This window comes from Megalops cyprinoides, chromosome 24 (genome assembly GCF_013368585.1).
Source record: "Megalops cyprinoides isolate fMegCyp1 chromosome 24, fMegCyp1.pri, whole genome shotgun sequence".
NCBI classification, from domain to species: domain Eukaryota; kingdom Metazoa; phylum Chordata; class Actinopteri; order Elopiformes; family Megalopidae; genus Megalops; species Megalops cyprinoides.
Genome location: NC_050606.1, coordinates 8,637,102 through 8,656,855, shown reverse-complemented (window position 1 = coordinate 8,656,855; position 19,754 = coordinate 8,637,102). Strand labels below are relative to the sequence as shown.

At 45.6% G+C, this 19,754-nt stretch overlaps 1 protein-coding gene across 1 annotated transcript in view; it reads left to right on the top strand.

The window, feature by feature from the left end:
• Positions 1 to 5,918: 5,918 nt before the first annotated feature.
• The window catches only part of LOC118770911 (supervillin-like), a 52,347-nt gene continuing 38,511 nt past the window's right edge, over positions 5,919 to 19,754 (top strand). Inside the window, exons 1-7 of the mRNA XM_036518680.1 lie at positions 5,919 to 6,249; positions 9,421 to 9,484; positions 12,880 to 12,971; positions 14,821 to 14,878; positions 15,456 to 15,610; positions 15,696 to 16,503; positions 18,813 to 18,878. Coding sequence (XP_036374573.1) covers positions 6,192 to 6,249; positions 9,421 to 9,484; positions 12,880 to 12,971; positions 14,821 to 14,878; positions 15,456 to 15,610; positions 15,696 to 16,503; positions 18,813 to 18,878 — 1,301 coding nt within the window. The 5' untranslated portion in view covers positions 5,919 to 6,191. The remainder of the gene's footprint in view (positions 6,250 to 9,420; positions 9,485 to 12,879; positions 12,972 to 14,820; positions 14,879 to 15,455; positions 15,611 to 15,695; positions 16,504 to 18,812; positions 18,879 to 19,754) is intronic.

Below are 19,754 nucleotides of genomic sequence, written 5' to 3'. Positions count from 1 at the left end.
GGCGGAATGCGACAGGAAGGGAAGTGAGCGTGCGAGGGCACTGACTGTCTGTGACAGTCTCTCTTTGGCTTTGGTGACAAACCTGCTGCCGAAACAGCAATATAATCAATGGCTCCGATTTCAGCCACAGTCTGGCTGTGATTTTGGTCAGATTTTAGCTTTTGAATCCCTTCATTGACAGCAATATTATTTATTGTTTAATGGAATGTCACCCATACGTCTGTTTGCCTGTTGAGAGAGGGTTTCTCTGGTCACTGAAGGTCACAAGGTTTGCTAGTTTTGTTTTATGTCATTACTGAATTGTTTAATCAGCACCATTGCTTTGACAGGAGGTCATTCGACCTCGTTCTAAATGTCAGAACTGAATGCTCGATGAAAGTGGATGTTCTTAATAATTTGCAGAACTGTTGCCCTGGAGCTCTTGTCCCAGAGTGCCACAGTGTTTGCAGACTCACCCACCTCAATCAGCCGAACCTCATTATTATTTTAATTGAATCAATTTGTCTCGCTGGAGCCCGTTTCAAACCTCAGCGTTGAGTGTCTTAAAGACCGAGGTCATGCCGGTGTGCTGTAACAAGACTGCTCTAATTCCAGGGTGTCAGGGGGCAGTCCTGGAGATCCACAGCAGAATCTCGTTCTCATTCTCACCCTTGAATCCTTGATTGGAGCCACGGGGTTGGACAGGAAGTTGAGTCACACCTGTTGCACCAGGTGTTAATCAGCTGCTGGTAGAGGCAGCGAGGCGTTTTACTCAACTCCATTGCCTTTGGCCTTCAGGCTTGGCTTTTGCCTGTAGTTCCAGCACTGCTACTTGTATTTCTTCCCTAATCTTTCTTGAGAATGGGCCTCAGACTCACACAGGATTCCAGCTTTTCAGGTCAATACATCTGCTTTCCTGCTGTGCATTGTGTCATTTCTGGGTTTGTGATTGTTACTGGAGGAGCAGATCATGACATGTAGGTGATTTTGAGGGAGTTCTGCACAAACCTTCAAAATTACTGCGTTATTTCTCTCACCCAAACCGAACTGTTTGCTGAGTCATTCGGTGCACAGTCTTAGCTACATATAACAGCGCGTGTCCATCATTTTATTTTTTTTGTGCACTGATTTTCCTTAAAGTGCAGGTATGTAAGCTTGCATCAATGTGTTAGGTGCATTCACACTGACCCATTGACACACTCTTGGCTCCACACACTGCAGGTCTTATCACTTCTGTCCTCAGCACCCAACCTTCTCCCCCTTGCTGCAAAGCGTTTACATTTTGAGTTTCATAGTTTAACATCTTTCAATGCGTTTCCTCTCATATTTTGCCTTCATTAATCTGTAGATTGTTTGCCAAGTGGATTGAAGGTTATGGATGAGCTGTATCTATACTTGTGGGTTTTTCTTCATTATTTGCAGGCTGCTAGAGGTGTTACTGAAACTGTTATCAGTTTGCTGTGTTGGACATGTGACATGTGGAAGGAACATGCCATAACAGGTTGTTGTGGCTCTTGTACGGCATCCCCCTGCAGCGCAGCTTTGCACTGACCGCTTGCACAAAGTGGGACAATGGTTGCATTCCAGCCCGCTCTCTTGTTACAGAGTACCCCCAACAGCTCTGATCTGGGATCAGTGCTGTGTGAACAAATGCTTCGTGTGGGAATGCTGAGCCCTGGTCAGAGATCAGTGCTTCTGCGGGGAGTGGATAGGGGGGTATGGATAGAGTTTGGAATGTGACCATCGACCGTCCCGCTCTGGTTTATTTTGGGTTTGGGGTGATGGGGGGTGGGGGGTTGGCTCAGCGGGTAGGGGTTGTATCGGTTTACCTCTATGTAAAAACAATATTTAAAACCCCCGAATCCAAAACGAAGGAGTGTGTTGAAACTAAAATTTCTGCGCATCAGGGCGGGCTGTCTCCAGCACCTCTCGAACTGTTGACAGGGATTATGCATGTGGCCAGTGCCTGCCAGAATGGGGGGGTGGGGGTGAGGGTGAGTGGGTGAACGAGCGAGCGAGAGAGAGAGAGAGAGCACGCTGTCAGCTAGTGGAGGTAAAACTGCCCCTCACAGGCAGCCACTCAGCTTGCATGTTGCCTTATTAGGGTCGTCTACCGGAGAGGAGGAAGGGGGATGCAGCTTGCTCATGGACGCTGGTTTAGAGAAGGCGCTGCTCAGATTCACTGATCTTTGCGTGGATGCCTCACAAAAGTTAACCATAATGCATTACCGTCCTTTACTTAGCTGATCGGGGCACGATGTATATTTTGCTCTGAAATGTCCTCCTGATGACTGGATTAATTTAATTATTTAATCAATAAAATTTAATCAAGTGGTCTGTATTTTTATCGGAAGCTTACAGAAATATAGTTCTGGCCTGTATGAATTACTCCGGTCTCTAAGTGTCTGCAACAATGTATGTGTCATATTTTACACCACCTTTACACCATATTTTACACCACCAATTTATTGGTCCGGAGTGAAGGCCAGAGTGGTTTGAGGTGGCCGAGGTGAAGGTGTTATGGGGCAGGTTCATTACGTTTCAAGAGAGAGATGTTTTCTGCTGGGACGATAGACTATAAATCTCATCTCTCCCTTTGGAAGAGCTGCCTCACGCCTCAGTGTTGAGGACTAACCTTCAAACCATATCATACAAAAATATCCTCTGTCTGTTATTTTGCATTGACAAAGATGATGGTGCAGTAATTGTACTTGTGAAGCGTGTCCATGCTTTTCTTGATATGTATAAGGAGCTGTTGTATTGCTTATTCAGTGTGCTTAGCAGGTTGATGCTAAGGGATTCGTGTTTTGAACTACCTATCAAAGTCTTAGTTTTGCAGTTTTAAAACATTAGTAACTAGTGGAAAAATGTGGTCCTACCTTTAGTCCCACTGTGCTGGATTTAAAATCCTGTTGCAAATCTTTTCATACTCAGCTGGAATTTAAAATGTCCTAAGAAGGCAGGCCAGGAGATTTTTTCCCCAGTGTGCTTTCTTGGTGCAGCATTTAAAAAGGGAGAATGAAACTGCCCTGTTCACGAAACAGAATTTGCTCGAGCCTTTAAAAAGCCGCTGGTCAGAGGTGCCACCTCGGTATCCACCCCGTCTCCACATCCAGATCCCTGTCCCACCACAGTGCCTTGGCACCTCGGTGCTGCACCAGCCACCAGCCACCAGCCAGCTGCTCTGCTGTTGTGTACCCACGGTAGGTCACGGCATAGGGGCATTAGCATATTGAAATGGTTCAGTGAAACTAAATCTAGACCCCTGTGGAAGTGTTGATGTATTGAGTCTGCTTTTGTAGGAATGTCTGGCTTTTTTGTGGCTTTGGTTTGGTTTGAAGAGCAGAACAATTTGTGTTTCTCAGAGGAAAGCAGAATCGAGCATCCAGAATAACATGGGAAGTGTCATTTTGAATTATCTGATAGTCTGAAGTAAGATGATCTCAATAACATCTAAGCTGTGCAGTATTTGGCTTTGGAATTCAGTATGGTTTCCTGCATGAATGACTCGTGCATTCTGCCAGATCTGAACACCTTTTGTGAAATTGGGCACTAATTCTCATTAATTTCTATTTGCAGGGCTTCACAGCATGTCTGTCAGCAGGCCATTAGGGCTTGACTCATTTGATTACAGTAAACCATTTCAAACACTGGATGTAGAAGGAGAGACAAAGAACAGTTCTTAGAGGTGTCTCCACTGTTTTTCCTCTGAGTGACATTGTAGACTAACCTTGTTACTGTGGGTTACGTGTATATTAGACACTGGGAATTGATTTCATATAGTTGATATTTGTCTGAGTTGTCTTTGTGAAGATTCCACATCTGTTCACTGGCTGTAATCAGATGCAATGTTGTCCTGTGCAGTAAAATCACAAAAATGTTCTTTAGGCAGATAGCACTTGTGGAACCATTTGAAGCATGTGGCTTCAGGCAGAACAACCTTTTGGAAGGTTCTGCTTTTAACCTGTACATGATATCATCTTCTGAGCCCTGTGTATGGTACAAAGTTGGCAATAGAGATACAATATTCTATTCCAGCCTTACCAAAAGTGTTCTGTGATAGCTTGATGCCTTTTGAATATTTATGGGTTTGGAATTTTCAGTACAGGATAGAAAGTTTACTGGACTGCCTAGGTTTAGACATGGCATTAGTTAATTGCAGAATCACTGTACGTATTAGCCACTTGTGGATAGCGAGGATGTCTAGACAGAGTGTAGGGTAGTATTGAGATTCTTTGAGCACTTGAACATGTATCCATAAGTGATTTATATTATGAAAGTAAAGCTGCCATATTGATATGTCATAATAGCAATTCTTGAGAGCCTTTAGGCACAGGACTGACAGCATGACACCATTTCTCTGTGTAGTTGCCATCCCAAGCATTGTTCTTCTGGTGTTATGCTGTATGTTAGTTCCTGTTGGAAATGCGCCAGCACATTGAAGTTCCTCTTAATTTCATGTCAAATAATAATGTAATATTATAATGATTTTAATTGGTGTAAGAAATAGTTGAATCTCAGTGGGAGGTGATCTAATGCATTCACAGTGGGGTTATTCGTAGCCTGACTAACTGCCCTGAAAGTGTGTGAGTGGCAGTTACAGCAGAGTGTGTGTGTGTGTGTGTGTGTGTGTGTGTGTGTGTGTGTGTGTGTGTGTGTGTGCGCGCGCGTGCATGTGTGTGACGGAGCAAGATGTGGTGTGTTTTGGTTCTATTAGGTTTGAATGTCTCTCTGACCTCTGTGTCAGGGACTGAGTACAGGGGTTTAACTCAAAGCAGACGGCCTCCTATACTAAATCATAACATCATCTATGAAGTGGTTTCAATTGTTTTGAGAATCTATTTTGAAATATGTGCGCATAGTGTAAGACAAACACTGCTTTGGCTGAACTAAAAACTGTAATTAAAAACACCATAATGGTTAAATGATATTTTTCCTCTCTGCTGACCAAATGCGTTCCCTTGCCTTTCATATTTTCACATTCAAAACTGCTTTAAACATTTTAAAACAATAAAAACAATGTTTACTCAACTGTTATAGTATGTTCCTGGAGACTTGGTGGATGCAGTGCAATGTGCAGAAAATGTTCCAGTCCCTGGTCTAGTTGACATTACTGATAATTCTGAATGTTCTCATTGGGAATATTTACTTGTGTGATATGAAGTGCGAAGTCATTGTTAAAGTATGAAGTTTTGCGTTCCAGTCATTGACATTAGAGCTGAGTTGGAACAGAGGAGGGGAGAGGGGAACTCCAGCGGTGTTATCAAAATAATAGCCACATTGAGTGGGTGTGTGTGTTTTTTTTTTTTTTTTAATTGATGTTGAGGGCTTTGAAAGGTTTAAATTCTGTCATGGTGCAAGCCTGCAGGTCTGAACATGGCCGCGATGTGTCTGGACTCGACAGGGTAGCACCCGGGTTTTTTTGGGGAGGGGGCAGGAGTTGTGTTCGCTTTCCCTTTGTGCGCCCGTGAAATTTTGCTCACATGTTGCCCATAAATCAGGGCTGTTTAGCCGCGCTCCTGCCCGACCTCGTCGGGGATGGCCGAAGCGTTCAGCATAATGACGCGATTAGTCAGAGCGGGTCTCCTGGCAGACGAGGAGCTGATCTCGCGTTCTCTCCCTCTGAGCACCTCTCCTCGCTCCCCCTCTCCCCTTCTTTTTTTCCCTGATGAGTGGAATTTCTCGTCCATTAGAGAAGATTGCCTCCCCTCGTTCCGAGCAGCATCTCCGGCGCACGCCGCGGTCCAGGAGAGCGTCCGAGGGCAGCCCTGCTCTGCAACGACACCACCGCTGCCGCTTCAAGCCCGTGTCTCTCCTCCCTGCCGCCCCCAAGCCCCCCCCCCCCCCCCCCCCCCAGCCGAGCGCTCTCCTCCTCCTCCTCTTCGTCCAATCTGTTTTAGTACTTTATAGTGTCTAATTTTTGCCTGTAATCTGATTAGGGTCGTGAGCTGCTTTAGTCTGGCAGGCTGTTGTGATGCTCGGAGCGTGCCGAAGGACCGCGGCGACAGCCTGACTGCTCTGCTGTGAGTGGGGGGCCTGGCCGGAGAGGGGGGGGGAGAAACTGCTCGCACCCTGCCGAACGTAGCGGAGCCCCCAGGACCGTGTGCGCATCTGGATCGCCTCCTACTTGGCTGCTGCTTCTGCCATCTCTGGATTTTTGTTTTCTTCCAACACTCTGACATCCTCCTCCTTCCTGAAACTCCCCTGCAATCATGTTCCGGAACCCCTGGATCACAAACTACCTGAGCCACACCGGCCACTGCAGGCACGGTAAGTGCAGCTGCCGCGGGACTATCAGGGTGGTGGAGCCGTTTCCAGCGTCCTTGCATCACACCGCCTGGCATTCCAAGGACGGGAGTTTAGATACCGTGGGTGCTCAGCGACGAGGAGAGCTTTTCTTTACCCTGTGTGTGAGAAACTCAGAGCTGCTGGTGTGTTTCGGCGATGCACAGAGTCATCGGAGTCTGACTGTGTGCTCTTTCTCTCTCCGTCTCTCGCTCTGACTCATTTGTCAGCACAGTTGGGCTCTGGTATGCTTCCCGGCTGGGTAGTCTCAACAGGTGTCAGTGCACTGTCCGTGTGTTCGTAAATCCGTGTCCTCTCAAACTCTTGCACTCTGCAGAGTGGTGAGGAAAAAGCCTGTTTCCTGATTGCTAAGATCCAGCCACGCCAATATCTTTTTTGTACCTTTTAATCGCACAGTGTGTGTGCGTGTGGGGTGGGGGGGGGTAAATTGCCCCCAGCTCCTTCACGTGTAAATTCTGATTTGCAAGCCAAGATGGTGAGGGAGTTTTGTTTCCGGACGGGCCCCTGTGACTGCTCCAATTGGGGGATGTTGGGGGGTAGGGGGGGGGGGGGGTGTCATCTCCAGTAGGGGCTATTTTCACCTTGTTGTTCCTCAGTATTTTTAGAAAACCCCTTGCTTTGGATTGTTGACTCCTCTTCATGCCCCTTTTGATTAGCCTGTGCCTGTGAGGCATAGAGACCTGGTGCATTCTGTGCATGAAAGGAGTCAATCTAACGAGCCAATAATATCTTCCTAAGAGGATGTGACAGAGACCCCCTTTCGGGCCATTCTGAATCCCTCTCGGGATAAGCTTGTTCCAGCAGAAACGTGCTGGCTTCTGGGGCCAAAATGGTTTGAATTTCTCTACTCTGGGAAGATTCTCTTATAGGGGAAAGTGGGAATGCCTCCAATAGGAGTGTCATGCACAGTCACTTGTTCTGTTTTCTGTATTAGGTCGTATTTGCAACAGCTTCACATTGCTGGAGCAGAAATGTCAACTATGAGAATACGGAGGATGGTAGCTCTGCGTTATTTTTAAATGCTTTTATATTTGGTTCGTGTTGGTGGACTGTTTTTACAGACACCAACATATTGCAAATGTCTAACGAATAAATCAGGAAATGGAATCGGGCAACAAGCTAATTCAGATTGTTTTTTTAAGCGTTGGGGCTCCTTGTATGTCCAGCTTGTCAAAGGTTTTTACACACCAGGGAAAGGTCTCTAATTGCAGTTCACACACCCCCATATGGTATGTTTAATGTATGTGACAGGTCTAAAGTTCTGAAATTGCTTGCATGCCATTCGTTGGGCTATAAATTTAGCCCTGGTTTTTCTGATTAGTTGCTCATGCCCTTAACTTGTGTGTGCACACAGTACCGCCCTGTGGGGGGGTTTGCCATAAAATTGGTTCATTCAAAATGGCAGATACTTGGATATCTATAACAGTACACTTCATTCCACTTTATTAACCGGTTTAATTGTTCATAAAACCTTGCCTTTCACAGTATTGCATTCTCACTCCCATCAATTAAGGTTGCTCTCTTAGTTGCCAGGGACTTGTCAGGGTGAAGCATTTCTCCCTAGTGAGCGATGTTTACACAGGATAATCTCTACAGCTGGGATAATACTCCATATACCAAACATGTATTCGAGAACATTTTTTTCCAAGCTTTTGTTTTTCCTGTGAGGCTGTCAGCATCAATCCACACATTTTAAGGGCCAGACGGAAGAGAGGGTCTGGTGTTTCTGTAGGTGGCGTTCCCAAAAAGGGCGGGGGGGGGCTGCAGTGACCACTTGAACTGCAGTGTTCATAAGCTGAAGCACATGTTTTTTTCTGTATTCAAAAAAATCAGCACTTTGTGACTTATGCAATTCATGCTTCACTTTTGGTTTAACAGGTTTCCTTCAGTCTTTTTGCCCCTCCCATCAGCTTGGATTGAAAACATGTTCTCCTGCTTCCTCCACCGTCAAAAATATATAAATGTAAACACACACAGAATATACTTCTGTACTCGCTGTAGTTTGGGAGATGGTCAGAGCATCTGCCTGAATGGGGTCGGACCACCGGTGACCCCTGCTGGTGTTCCATCCTCTGACCTGTGCGTAAACAGAGGTTAAGGAGGATGGACTTTTTGAAAAATGACCCTAACACCTTGACAGCAAGATTTGCTAAAAATGTGCATTCTGTTTCTCCTGCTCTTTCCCTATTGTTTTTACTTTGTCTGTCTCATTCTGAACAAGTTGCAACTGTGTACTAAGACAATGTGTTGACTTGCAATGGTTTGCAGTTAGTCTGCAGTTAGGACTGTACATAAGAGTACTGATTTGTTTCAGCCAGGGAAATGCATTAGTGCAGAAAGGCAAAAATGGTTTCCTAATTTGTGGCTTAAAATGTGGCAATAAAGGAGATGCGACTGCAGTTCATCATTTTAGCTGACACATAGAATGCTGTTGGTAATCAAAGATTAATTTAATGAGGTCAAGAAGTATCACTGATTGGGAGCATAATACTTGATGGTTTCCTTTCACAGTTTAATTTTTTATGCTTTGTGGTCATAAGTTAAGCCATTTTGTTGAGTACCTCGGCGTGTGAGAGAGAGATGGATTGCCGCAGCACTTCTGTCCTGGCCCGGACACCCTTGGAGTGTGACTGGACTCTCAAGCGTTATTAAAGTAAAATGGAAAATAAGTCAATCCCATGGTGCTCTGCTGCAGCCTGGCACTGACGGACTGCTCCAATCAAAGGAGAGGAAGTCTGTAGAATATTCTACACTGCATGGAGGAGAGAGGCTGTCTTAGGTGAAAGCAGGGCACATAACCCAAAGGTTACTAGTTTTATTCCCCGGTGGGCCATTGCAGTTGTACCTCAGGGCAGTTAACCGTATCCAGCTGTGTATTTGGATAGCATAAGAATTGTGAGCTATGTAAGCTAAGTCGCCCTAGATTAGAACATCTACTGAGCAAAAGTGATGTGATTTCTGTAGCAGATCCCTGCCAAAACATCCCGTTATGAACTTGCTTGGGTCACTTGGTTTTACTGCAACCTTGATGCGATTGTATTGAGAATTTTGATTTGCGTGCATTGATTTGTATCATTTCCGTCTTGTGCTGTGCAAGAGCCGTTGTGCTGACTGCGGGCTCTTTCCTTTTTGCAGGCTTTGGAGTTGAATCTCCGGTCAAGCCTGGCAGTCCGAGACTCTTACAGAAGAGGGCTTTGAGGTAGGTGTCCAGTCTAAGACGGCGTCCCCCTTACTGCAACTGTTCCTAATCAGCCCGATTCACGATGATGTCCTCTCTCCTGTCTGACGCAAGGGATTGTGGGTGACTGTGCAAGTGAAGGCTCAGTGGTAATTCCGTAGAAACTGAAATTCTCCCCTTGCAGTGCTTTTAACCCTTTATATAGTCCTTGGGTCACAGCTTATGTAAGCTTGTTGCACTTGGGTAAGAAGCTTATGTCTATGTGATTAAGTGCAGTGGAGAAGTGGACAGTGTCAAATACCTGCAGTCACTTGTCTCTGTGTCACAGCTTTGCACTTTGCCTTACATCTGACCGGTCTGTGTCAGATTCAGACTTGGATAGATTCATTTGTCAGGCTTTAAGCCTCCAGTCTGAAAGTGCTTGGTGCTGCTTGTTGAGTTGGTGTTCACTCTGTCACTTGGAAGGGGACTCTCTCTTTGTCACTGTGTGCTAGACGCTTGTTCTCATTTATAATGTCATCACTCAGTCACTCTCGGGTTTGCCGCCCAGCTGGTATTGTAAAAGCATGGCCAACATTTCTGTATGCTGTGTCCCACCTGCCAGTGTGTTGAGAGCAGGTTGCTGTTAAGATGTCACAACATTGAATCTAATTGGTCTAAATTTATAAGTATTTAAAAACTGAACAAACTGGTTATTTGGTTTCAAGTGTAGAAGGGCCAAAGTATACTACTTAGCAACTTGTGTTATAGCATTTTCTTCTTTGGAATAAGACACAAACTTCTGCACACAGACTTTGTAACCATTGTTTCTTTTAGGTTTTAACAAATCAGTGCCCACTATCTTGTGTATGAGCTGAAATGTAATACTAATACAAGATGTTTTTAATATGTTACAGTATATGTTTTAATGGAGTTACAGGTGTCAGCCCTACACAGCTGAGATCTCTTTTCAGTCATTTGCAGTGCAACTGTGTGCTATAGCAAACATCTGTGGCATTTATAATGAAGCCTTTTATGAAAAAGTGCTGATTATCTGGTAATATGACTTCAGTTACCAGATTTGTCAAGATCACCTCAGCCTTAGAATGTTTTATTTTCTTTACAAAGTCAGACCCTTTTAGGGGTCGTCCCTCTTTCAAAATGTAAAATGCGCCAACTCTCTGAGTGTCATATTTATACCAGCAACCCAAATATATCAAAGAATGCTAGAATGGTCCCTGGCCCTTTCTATCTGGAATGCTGCTTTGTTTGTAGTTGTGAGGTGGTCACTGCAGGTTTGGTACGGTTTCAGGGAGCCAAATTCCAATGAAAATATACTGAGTTTTGAAAGAATGCCAACCCCTCACCCATCTATATCTATATACTTAATGAATTTGGATGTTGATTTAAATATTTTGCAATCACTCTAATTGATCGTTCATGGCCAGCTGTAATACACTTGAGTGGCTGATTGTCCAATAAGCAGTAGGTGACATCATCAGTCAAGGGGGTAATTGGGCAGAGGTGGTGAGGTTACTTCAGCTGTCCGATAACAACCTAATGAAAATCTGAGCAAATCCAAAACTGAAACCATTATACCCCACTTACATAAACACAATTTCCCTAAAGAGGCGAATGCGACATTTGCCGTAGATGCCATGCTTGCGATATCTGAGCTCTGTTGAGCGTTCGTGGGACAAACTTGGGCATCAAGTGTGATCTGCAGCTTGGAGACCAGGAGACTGCTAATGAGTCCCATCTGCAACAGGGTGCGAAGCTTTGGCCGAAGCCATAATGTTTTCAGCCTTTGTTGGTGAGCAGCTGAATTCCTGTGGCTCAGAGCAAATGTAATGAATTTTAGTGTCAGTCTCTCTGGTAGGTTTATTTTCCTTGGCCTTGTCTTGTATGTGTAGTTTGTTTTTTTTATTCTTAACCAAAGTCTTGCACTGAAGGGCAGAACAGTGTGTGTGTGTGTGTGTGTGGGAGAGAGGCAAGGCAGGCTGTAAGTGTTGTGGTGGCTAGGAAAGTAAAAGTTAAGGTCACATGCCTGATTTGCCCTTTTAATCTGTAGAGTTAAAGCTTTCAGATCATGGTCCTGGCTGTTGAATAGGAGTTTGTGACTTATGGGATGTGGGAATCTTGTTTCTGATAAGATTCTTTCCTCTAAGAGTAGTGTCGGCTCGCTGAAATGCCTGGTCACTGTATCTGGAGTTTGCTGTTACCTCCAGAGTCAAGAAACAAATGAGGCTAAATCTGCAAAAATGTTTGTCTGGTCACCACAGTTCACTGAGAGACTAGAGAATACCTGTGCATGCAGTACAATATACAAGTCGTAAATACATATAAGGTTATAATAATTACTATTATCAGTGGCCTCACCTCAAGGTTCCCCGTGTACTCTTTTTTTTTTTTTTTCTTTATCTCTACAACTTCTGGAAAAAGGCTAGTTCCTACTGCTCAATCAGATTTGATTCCCTTACTCCTGAATTACAGATGCTGCTCTTGAAGTTTTGTATGTGAAATGTTATGGCTGCCATCAAATTGCACATACCGTATACTCAGTAGGGTATATGCCCTTTCTCCCTTTGGCACACACTTACGTGAGTCACAAGTAAGTCTCAGATCCTAACCCATGAGTCTGGACTTGAGTCCAAAGTAACAATGGTCAGACCTCAAGTAGCAAGTTGGAGCGGTCAGGTGAGGTTACTAGTTTCCAGACATCTCAGTTCAGAGTCTATGGCAATGTTTCATCAGTTGTAATGTAATGATGATGTTAAAATCCAGTACAGTACAGTAGTTGGCAGAGTGATAGTTTTATCATGTTAGAATGATATATTTAAGAGTTGTACACAGTCAACAAATGCCATGCCAGTGTGTCATATTGCTTAGCAGCCAAACAGAATTACACAAGTTACCTCATGTGAAAATGAGTGCTTTTCTCTTTCTCAATTTCAGACTCAAATTGGAGATGATGACCTCATATTTATTACAAGTGCATATAAATGGCCATTAAAGAAACCGATTTGGTGGTTTTGCTGCTGTTTGTATCTTGACTCTCCAAGTCATGTTGCCCTTGAGAAGCTGCTGGATGCTTGACCCGTGGGATTGGTGCTTGCAGCCATGTTTGTTTCTGTTGTTAGGGGTTTGTTTATGTTGGATTGTAAGCGCTTGTGTCCAGGGTCACCAGCTGTGATCCCACTCTTGTCATCAGTTTTGACATGATCTGTATATGATCATGAACCTACTGCTCCCATGAAAATATGTGCAGGGCCCTGCGCAAGACCTGAAGTAATGTGAGGCTATGCCGTCGTCTCATTGTGGACTGGAGTTGATATCACATTTTCTCAAGGGCATGTTTTCAAGGATCTTTGCTGTCTCAACTCTCACAGTGATTTTGCGACTTACAGAAAATACCGTTGCTACTCGTTTTGTTTCAGCCTTCAGAAAGAGTTTTCGTTCGAGGACAAGGACGAGTCGGCCGGGAGCACCAAGGATATCGATGCCAACCTTTTGGCAGTCCTACCCAAAGGTGAGTTTAGCTTTTTAAGCAGATGTGGTTTGACTGTCTCCAAGTGGTTTAGTAGGTCTTTAGCAAAAAAGCACACTTTCTCACAACTGCAAGGAGCCCTTGAGAGAAATGTTTTAAACACAGGCCATGGTTTGTACACTGACTGGTTTGTACATTATTGCATTATCTGCTTACCAGACTAACATTATTTGCTTACCCTCTATCCACAGAAAAAGCTTGCATTTTGTCCCTTTATACAGCTGTGTATTTACCGAATCTGTTCAGGTTAAGTACCATTCACAGATGAGAAAGCAACAGGCTTTAGACACATGTGAAATGGTAGCAGTTAGGGTGTGGGTGTGTGGTCCGGGGTGCTGCGGGTGTGACAGGGCCCCACAAGAGCCTCCCGGGGTGCCAGCATGACGGGTCTATTTAAAGCCCCCAGCCGGCCCTGCTCGGCAGCCATGGATACCCACTGTGTACTGGGCTCACGGCGAGTTTACACCTCAGCGAGGGGGTCAGTCAGGGCACTGCCTTGCAGTCTGAGGAAGGCCGTAAACTGAGCAGGTGCTGTGTACGGCTGGAGCAGATGTGTGCTGTGCTCCTCCTGCAGGGCTGTTTACCCATAGGCTTCTGTGACTGTCACAGACTAACCAAAGTGATGCAGATGTTTGTGGGGAAATGATATAATCAATGATTTAATCTGTCTGAGTGTCCAGTAGGTAAATGGCAAAATGCTTATTTGGTAATGTGTTAAACTTCAAAAAATACATTTTTCAGGTTTCAAGTACATACATACTTTTGGTTTGCCACAGTGCTGTGGAGAAGTCAGTTACCGAACTTCCCCAAAAACAGTTCCTTAAGCATTGTGCGTAACGCCATGATAAACTCGTCCTGAAGACAACTTTATCTTCTACCCACAATCCAGTTTAATCCTCTTGGCCAGGAAACAGTGGGTCTCTGCCTTAATTCTCAGGTTGTCTCTGATCGGGGTCTTCAATTTAAAGTAGTGACATGGAAAATTCAGGATGAATTCCCCTGATGATTTTCCCCATGTTAAGCCTACTTGCAGAAATGTTCTCAGGGAAAACTCTTCATGGGCTTCTCAATGTAGCCTGAAACACAAACTGTAGATGTCTTCTTGGCTGTTCAGAGCTGCTCATTGGAAAGTATCAAAACATCAAGTGACCTACGCCATCTGGGTTTTGTGTTTTTAATCTGTTTTTACTTTGAAAGAATGATTTGGATCGACTCATTTGAGCAGTTGCTGGAATGCTTATCCTGTTAAGAGTGTGTTGAGGAAATCAGTAATGTTAAGAGAAATTGGATAGAAATATAATAGAATATAATATATAATAGAAATCAATGTTAAACCTATACACTATCTTTCATAATTGCCAGTTCAACCAGTCCATCAAATTTTGGTATAGTGCATTTTTATAGCTGGTGATAGTCAGCTCATTTCCAGTGCAGTCATCCTGTAGATCTATATGGTGGATTGACAGCGATTAGCTGTCCATCTCCCTGTCATTCTAAATTAATGTGATTTCTGATTCATGTTTATGACCCAGTGGTTGGAGTGGTTAGTGGTTGCGGGGGAATGTTGTGGTCTAATAATGTAAAAAGTTGTGTGGGTACTAAATGCTGAAGTTTGGTACATGTGTTTGAACAATTCATTCCCTCAAGTTTTAATTGGCAGCACATATTCTCAAACAGGAAAACAATTTCAGCTGCACAGACCAAGAGCTTCCACCAGCTTTGAGTCACCTCAGCTGTTGTGCAGGATCTCTTTCTCATAGCATTTTAGGTGTCTTGATTACTGACTGGACTTAGCTGAGTTTGTATCTGTTTTTTTTTTTTCCTTCCCCAGTTTCAGAATTAAAGAAACGCTTTGAAGGTGTCGTCTCCAGTGATCTGGAAATGAACAGGTATGGTTGCCAGAAAAAAAATACAGCTAGCACACCCTAACTACCATATAAACCTAAATTCTCCATATACTTTGCGTTGATCAGTAGCTTTTCCTGAACATCCATTTTGTTAGTGTCGGTGAGTTTATTTTTTCTTGTGCACACAACTGTATATAGGGTGGTGGAGTGCATGCATTGCAGGTACTACCAATTTATGCTGCTGGATATGTGCATAAGCCATTGGGAAATAAACCTGCAACCTCCTGATTGCCCACCCCGTCTTAACCCTTTCGCACGTAACTTATTTTATACTATGTAGCATGCGTGTTATGTTATATGGTTTGTTATGTTTTCATTAGCGTTAAGCTTCTCATAGTTTTCACCACCACATTTACTTTATTTTTTGTTAAATTGCCGTTTCCTCAAAGCTAAAATTAGCTAGAATTTTTTGAATCTCGTGTTCTAATCGCACCAGTGTTGGCATACGCGCTAAATGGCTAATCACACCGGTGTGACCGTACGCGGGAAAGGGTTCAAATCAATGGTGCGCAAGGAGTCGGGTCTCTAACTGCTGCTGTGTTGGTACACTGCTGTGTAGGAAAGAGAGGATCGCCCGGCGTCTGGAGGGCATCGAGACGGACACACAACCCGTCCTCCTGCCGAGCTGTGCCGGCCTGGTGACCAACCGGCTGCTGGAGGAGGACACGCCGCGCTACACCCGGGCCTCTGACCCCTGCGACCCCTGCATCGTGGGTAAGACCGGCAGCATGCTAACGGGGCAGGGGTGCTTTGCTGCGGCGGACCTCCGCTGAAACGCGTCTCTCCTCTCCGCCCGCAGTCAGACGCTACAGCCGGGAGGAGCTGGAGGCCCCTGACGTCCCCTCTCCGGAGCGGCAGTCGAGGGCGCGGAGTCGGGCGGAGCCTCAGCCAGCGCACGCGGACTCCACCCTCGGCCCCGCCCCCCCGAGCTCGGCAGGCCTGGACTCCAAGGCGGAGAGAATAGCCCGGTATAAAGCGGAGCGGCGGCGGCAGCTGGCAGAGAGGTACGGCCTCTCCCTGGACCAGGAGCCCGAGGTGGACTTCACGCCCCGCTACACCCGCCTGCGCAAGGAGTCCGACACGGAGAGGCACGCCCCGTCTGAGAGACACGCCCATTCAGAGAGGCACATCCCTCAGGAGAGACACACCCCATCGGAGAGGCACGGCCCTGCAGATAGGCACACCCCCTCGGAGCGGCACATCCTTTTAGAGCGCCGTCGGAGCAGGGATGAGGAGGAGGGCCGGGGGGATCGGGGCGTCCCGTACAGCAGCAGCTCGGGTGTGGGGCGGGCCGTCATTCAGGCCTACTCCGAGCCCAGCCCCACCCGCGAGAGGCAGGGCAGCTTCTCGGAGCGCGAGAGGATGATGAACATGGAGAACTACAAGCGGGCCCAAGACCGGGGCGGCAGGGCGCAGACCCAGGACCAGCCCAACTATATGGAAGTGTCCACTCCCGCCAAGTCGCCCGCCAAAGACGCCTCCATCACCGGGGTGCCCAACTCCCCGAAAACCGGCCGGCGCTCGTCCCTGCCCTCGGCGCGGTACGGCATCTCCCCCGGCGACCTGTTCATCGAGCAGCAGGCCCAGAACATCCTCAGCAGACAAGGGTGAGTGTGGTGTCCTCTGTCCTCAGTGCAGTGCGCATCTCACCTTTATAAACCACCTTTGTAACAAGCCTCCAGAGCAGCGCCATAGGTGCCCCATTAACTGTCTGTCCATTTTTAAAGATGGACTGAGTAAATGGTCTGATGCATCACCAGCTCACCTGAATAGGCTTGCAAGGCTGACCTTCAGTTCAGCGCCTGGTCTTTTTTCCAGGGTCTGTATGCTATGCTCAAAGAAGGCCACTTTGAAATGACTCCCTTTCCAATGAATGAGTAGGGATAAATGGCTGATCGTGCATGTCTAATTCACCGCTCTAACAGCACAGCAGGTCTAATCCAGTGAATTTCATTTCATTAAGAAATGCGAAGGGAATATGCCAGATTCATATAGTGTGACTACCGTTGACTGACTTTAAGCCTTCAAGTGATTTCCTGTTGACAGGTTGTCCCTCCCAGTGGCTCTGTCACTGAATCCAAAAAAAGCATTTCCCCTTGTATTTATTCCTTTGTTCTGACTCCATTAGCGGTTTATAACTGTAGTCTAACTAGACGTCTCCATCTAGTTTTATATTTTATTTGTGAACATAGAGCTCATTTTATACTTTGATATTACCCATGATCCAATGCAACCTTTTATACAGAGTGCATGTGGCCTTATTTTCATTGACAGAATGCAGGCTCGTCTTGTGGAACATTTAGTCCTAGCATCGTTTTGCCTTTGAAGTTTTATTTTTTCCTCTGGGGTGAGGGTGGGGGTGATGTGGGGGGGTTCAGAATGTTAATGAGGCCGCATGGATTACAAACAATTCTAATGGATAAACATTGCAGTCTCACCTTTCATCCACTCCCTGCTGACCCTGATCTAACACCGGGGTGATAGAGGCACGGGCTCAAGAGCGCAGTGAGAAATGTGTGTTTGTCAGGAGCACATTCGGGAAGGGGGCAGGCTCCCGCCGGTGTCATGCCGAGGTGGAGCTGGGCTCAGGTTTCAGAACCCCCGCCCACACCTCATCAGAGATCAGACGGGCGTCAGGTTTCATGGCACGCTATCAGAGCCGAGACTCAGGCGGGAGTGACACGCCAAGAACCTGCACTGAGGTGGTCACCACAAGCTTAGTGTCTGTGGACCTACTTAAATGTTCACTTTGTCTGATTTTACTCAGATCTGCCCTGGTTAAAGTGGCATATTGCATGAACTTTTTTGAGATGGTTGAATACGGTGCAGTGATTCGTTTAAATCATGTAAGTTTATAAACGCGGCATGCACGCCTAAATGTAGTGTGATTCGTATGAGGCGAGCATGTCAGCTGCTGTTTCCTGTAGCAGCTGACGTGCTCTGTCTGAGGTGGGAACACAGAGCGATGCCCTGCAAACTCTGAGTTGAATTGAAGGGAATCGTCAGGCAGCCTCTTCATATCTCAAGCAGTTCAGCGCTGTCATCTCAGATTCCTTTGCAAAGATCAGATGTGCTGCACACTCTTTGTTTTGCACTTTTTCCATCTTCGAATTTCCTTGAACTGTAGAGGGCGGATATTGAGTGCTTTTTGAGTAGCAGGCTACATGTTTGGCATTAAGTGTGGTTTTACAGTACTACCTTTTTAGTGAATTGAGTATAACTAGCATTAAACAGCAGCATAAATCTTGGCAGTACTATATAAATTGGTCTTTCAGCTGGGTCTGCTTACTGTCAGATTTACTGTCTGTAAAGATGTTTGTCCTCAGCCCACACCCACCTCCTGCAGTAGTTCAGATGAGTTTCCATGGTTTATCAGGGCTGCCATGTTTGGTTAGGCTGTGGTCAAACCCACACTAACCCTTACTCAGTCCTTCACTCTGTGGTTTGACCTTAGTGTCAATGTTACATTTTTCACCCCCAGTGAAATTCATGAAAAATTCTAAGGGGCAAAATAAAGTACAGAAGTGTCAGTATGATGAATTATGTGGATGGGTTCAAACTTCACAAGGGCCCCCATTCCTTCATCCAGCATGATCCATTTCACCTTTAACCCCAGTAACCGTCTGCCTTTCTGGTGGTGTTTAGGGAAATGTACCAGATGTTTGAAGGAGACCTCGGACAGATATGTGGTCCAGTGTAGTGAGGGCATAACTTTTAAATTTTCAGTTCATTAAAAAGCCAAGCTAGAGGCCTGAACTGGGCCTAGTCACACAGTTCATTTCTACATTTATTTACATGTGCCATCCCCACCAGTGAAAATGTATGAATATTTAGTAGTTAATATTCAATAGTTAAAAATAACAAACACCATTAAAATCCTTGTGCTGTTAATGTTTTTGTCCATGTTGCTGTGTAGCCTGGTCTTTGCACCACAGAATGATTGGCTCCGCGCAGATTTGGACGATATCGACTGGCCCTCCAGGTACTCTGGGATATGGGGTTGTGTGTGTGATACTCCACCCTTTCTTAACAAAGGACCCGTCTGACCCCCAACCACCTATCCCATAATGACTGCAGACCCCTGTGATCCCAATCTGGTATATCCTTAACTCCTCTCACAGCAAGGAGTTACTCTGCGGTATGAGCTGACAGAATCTCCCTCTCTAAATGCATTCCGGACACTTCCTCCAGAGGATTTCACTCACACCCATTCCTATATTCACTAATAACTGTAAATCTAAATAACTACATTTGACTATGTTTTGCTAAGCTAAGTTTAGGGAAGATTCCACAGGCTACAATGGCAGAGGTAGGGAGGAGTGGTCTGGGTGGATTAATGAGGTCTCAGTAGCTTCCCTCAGTGAAGGTGGGGTGCTGACCTCTGCTGAGGGCGCAGTGTGGTCAGTCTGCACCGTACTGATTAGGCCTGGCTCCCTCAGGCAGAGTGGGGGGGGGTCTCAGATGGGTTCGGGCGCAAACGGCTCGGGTCTCATCCCACTCACACTCTACGTCAGCACCTGGCTCTTGCACGCTCCGATTTTGCAAACTCGCACCAAAAAAAAAAAGTGCCCTCAAATCACTGGCGGTGAGTTTGCTGCTTTTGTGAAAATTGAGTTCACCATATCTCTTCTGGAGGGTTTTGTAAAGAGCTCACACAATATTTATATGTTAATATTCTTTTTTTTGTCTTTAAGAAAGAAAAACCACTTCCTTGGCATTTTAATCAGAGCAGACCATGTGTGTGGCCTGTCTGGCTCTGTATGCTACATGGCTGTGTTTATGCAGGTAGTTAGTGTCGTGACAGGCAGATTTCTAAACCAATTAGCAGCTTTTTGTTCTGCTTTGGGCCTAATGAAGT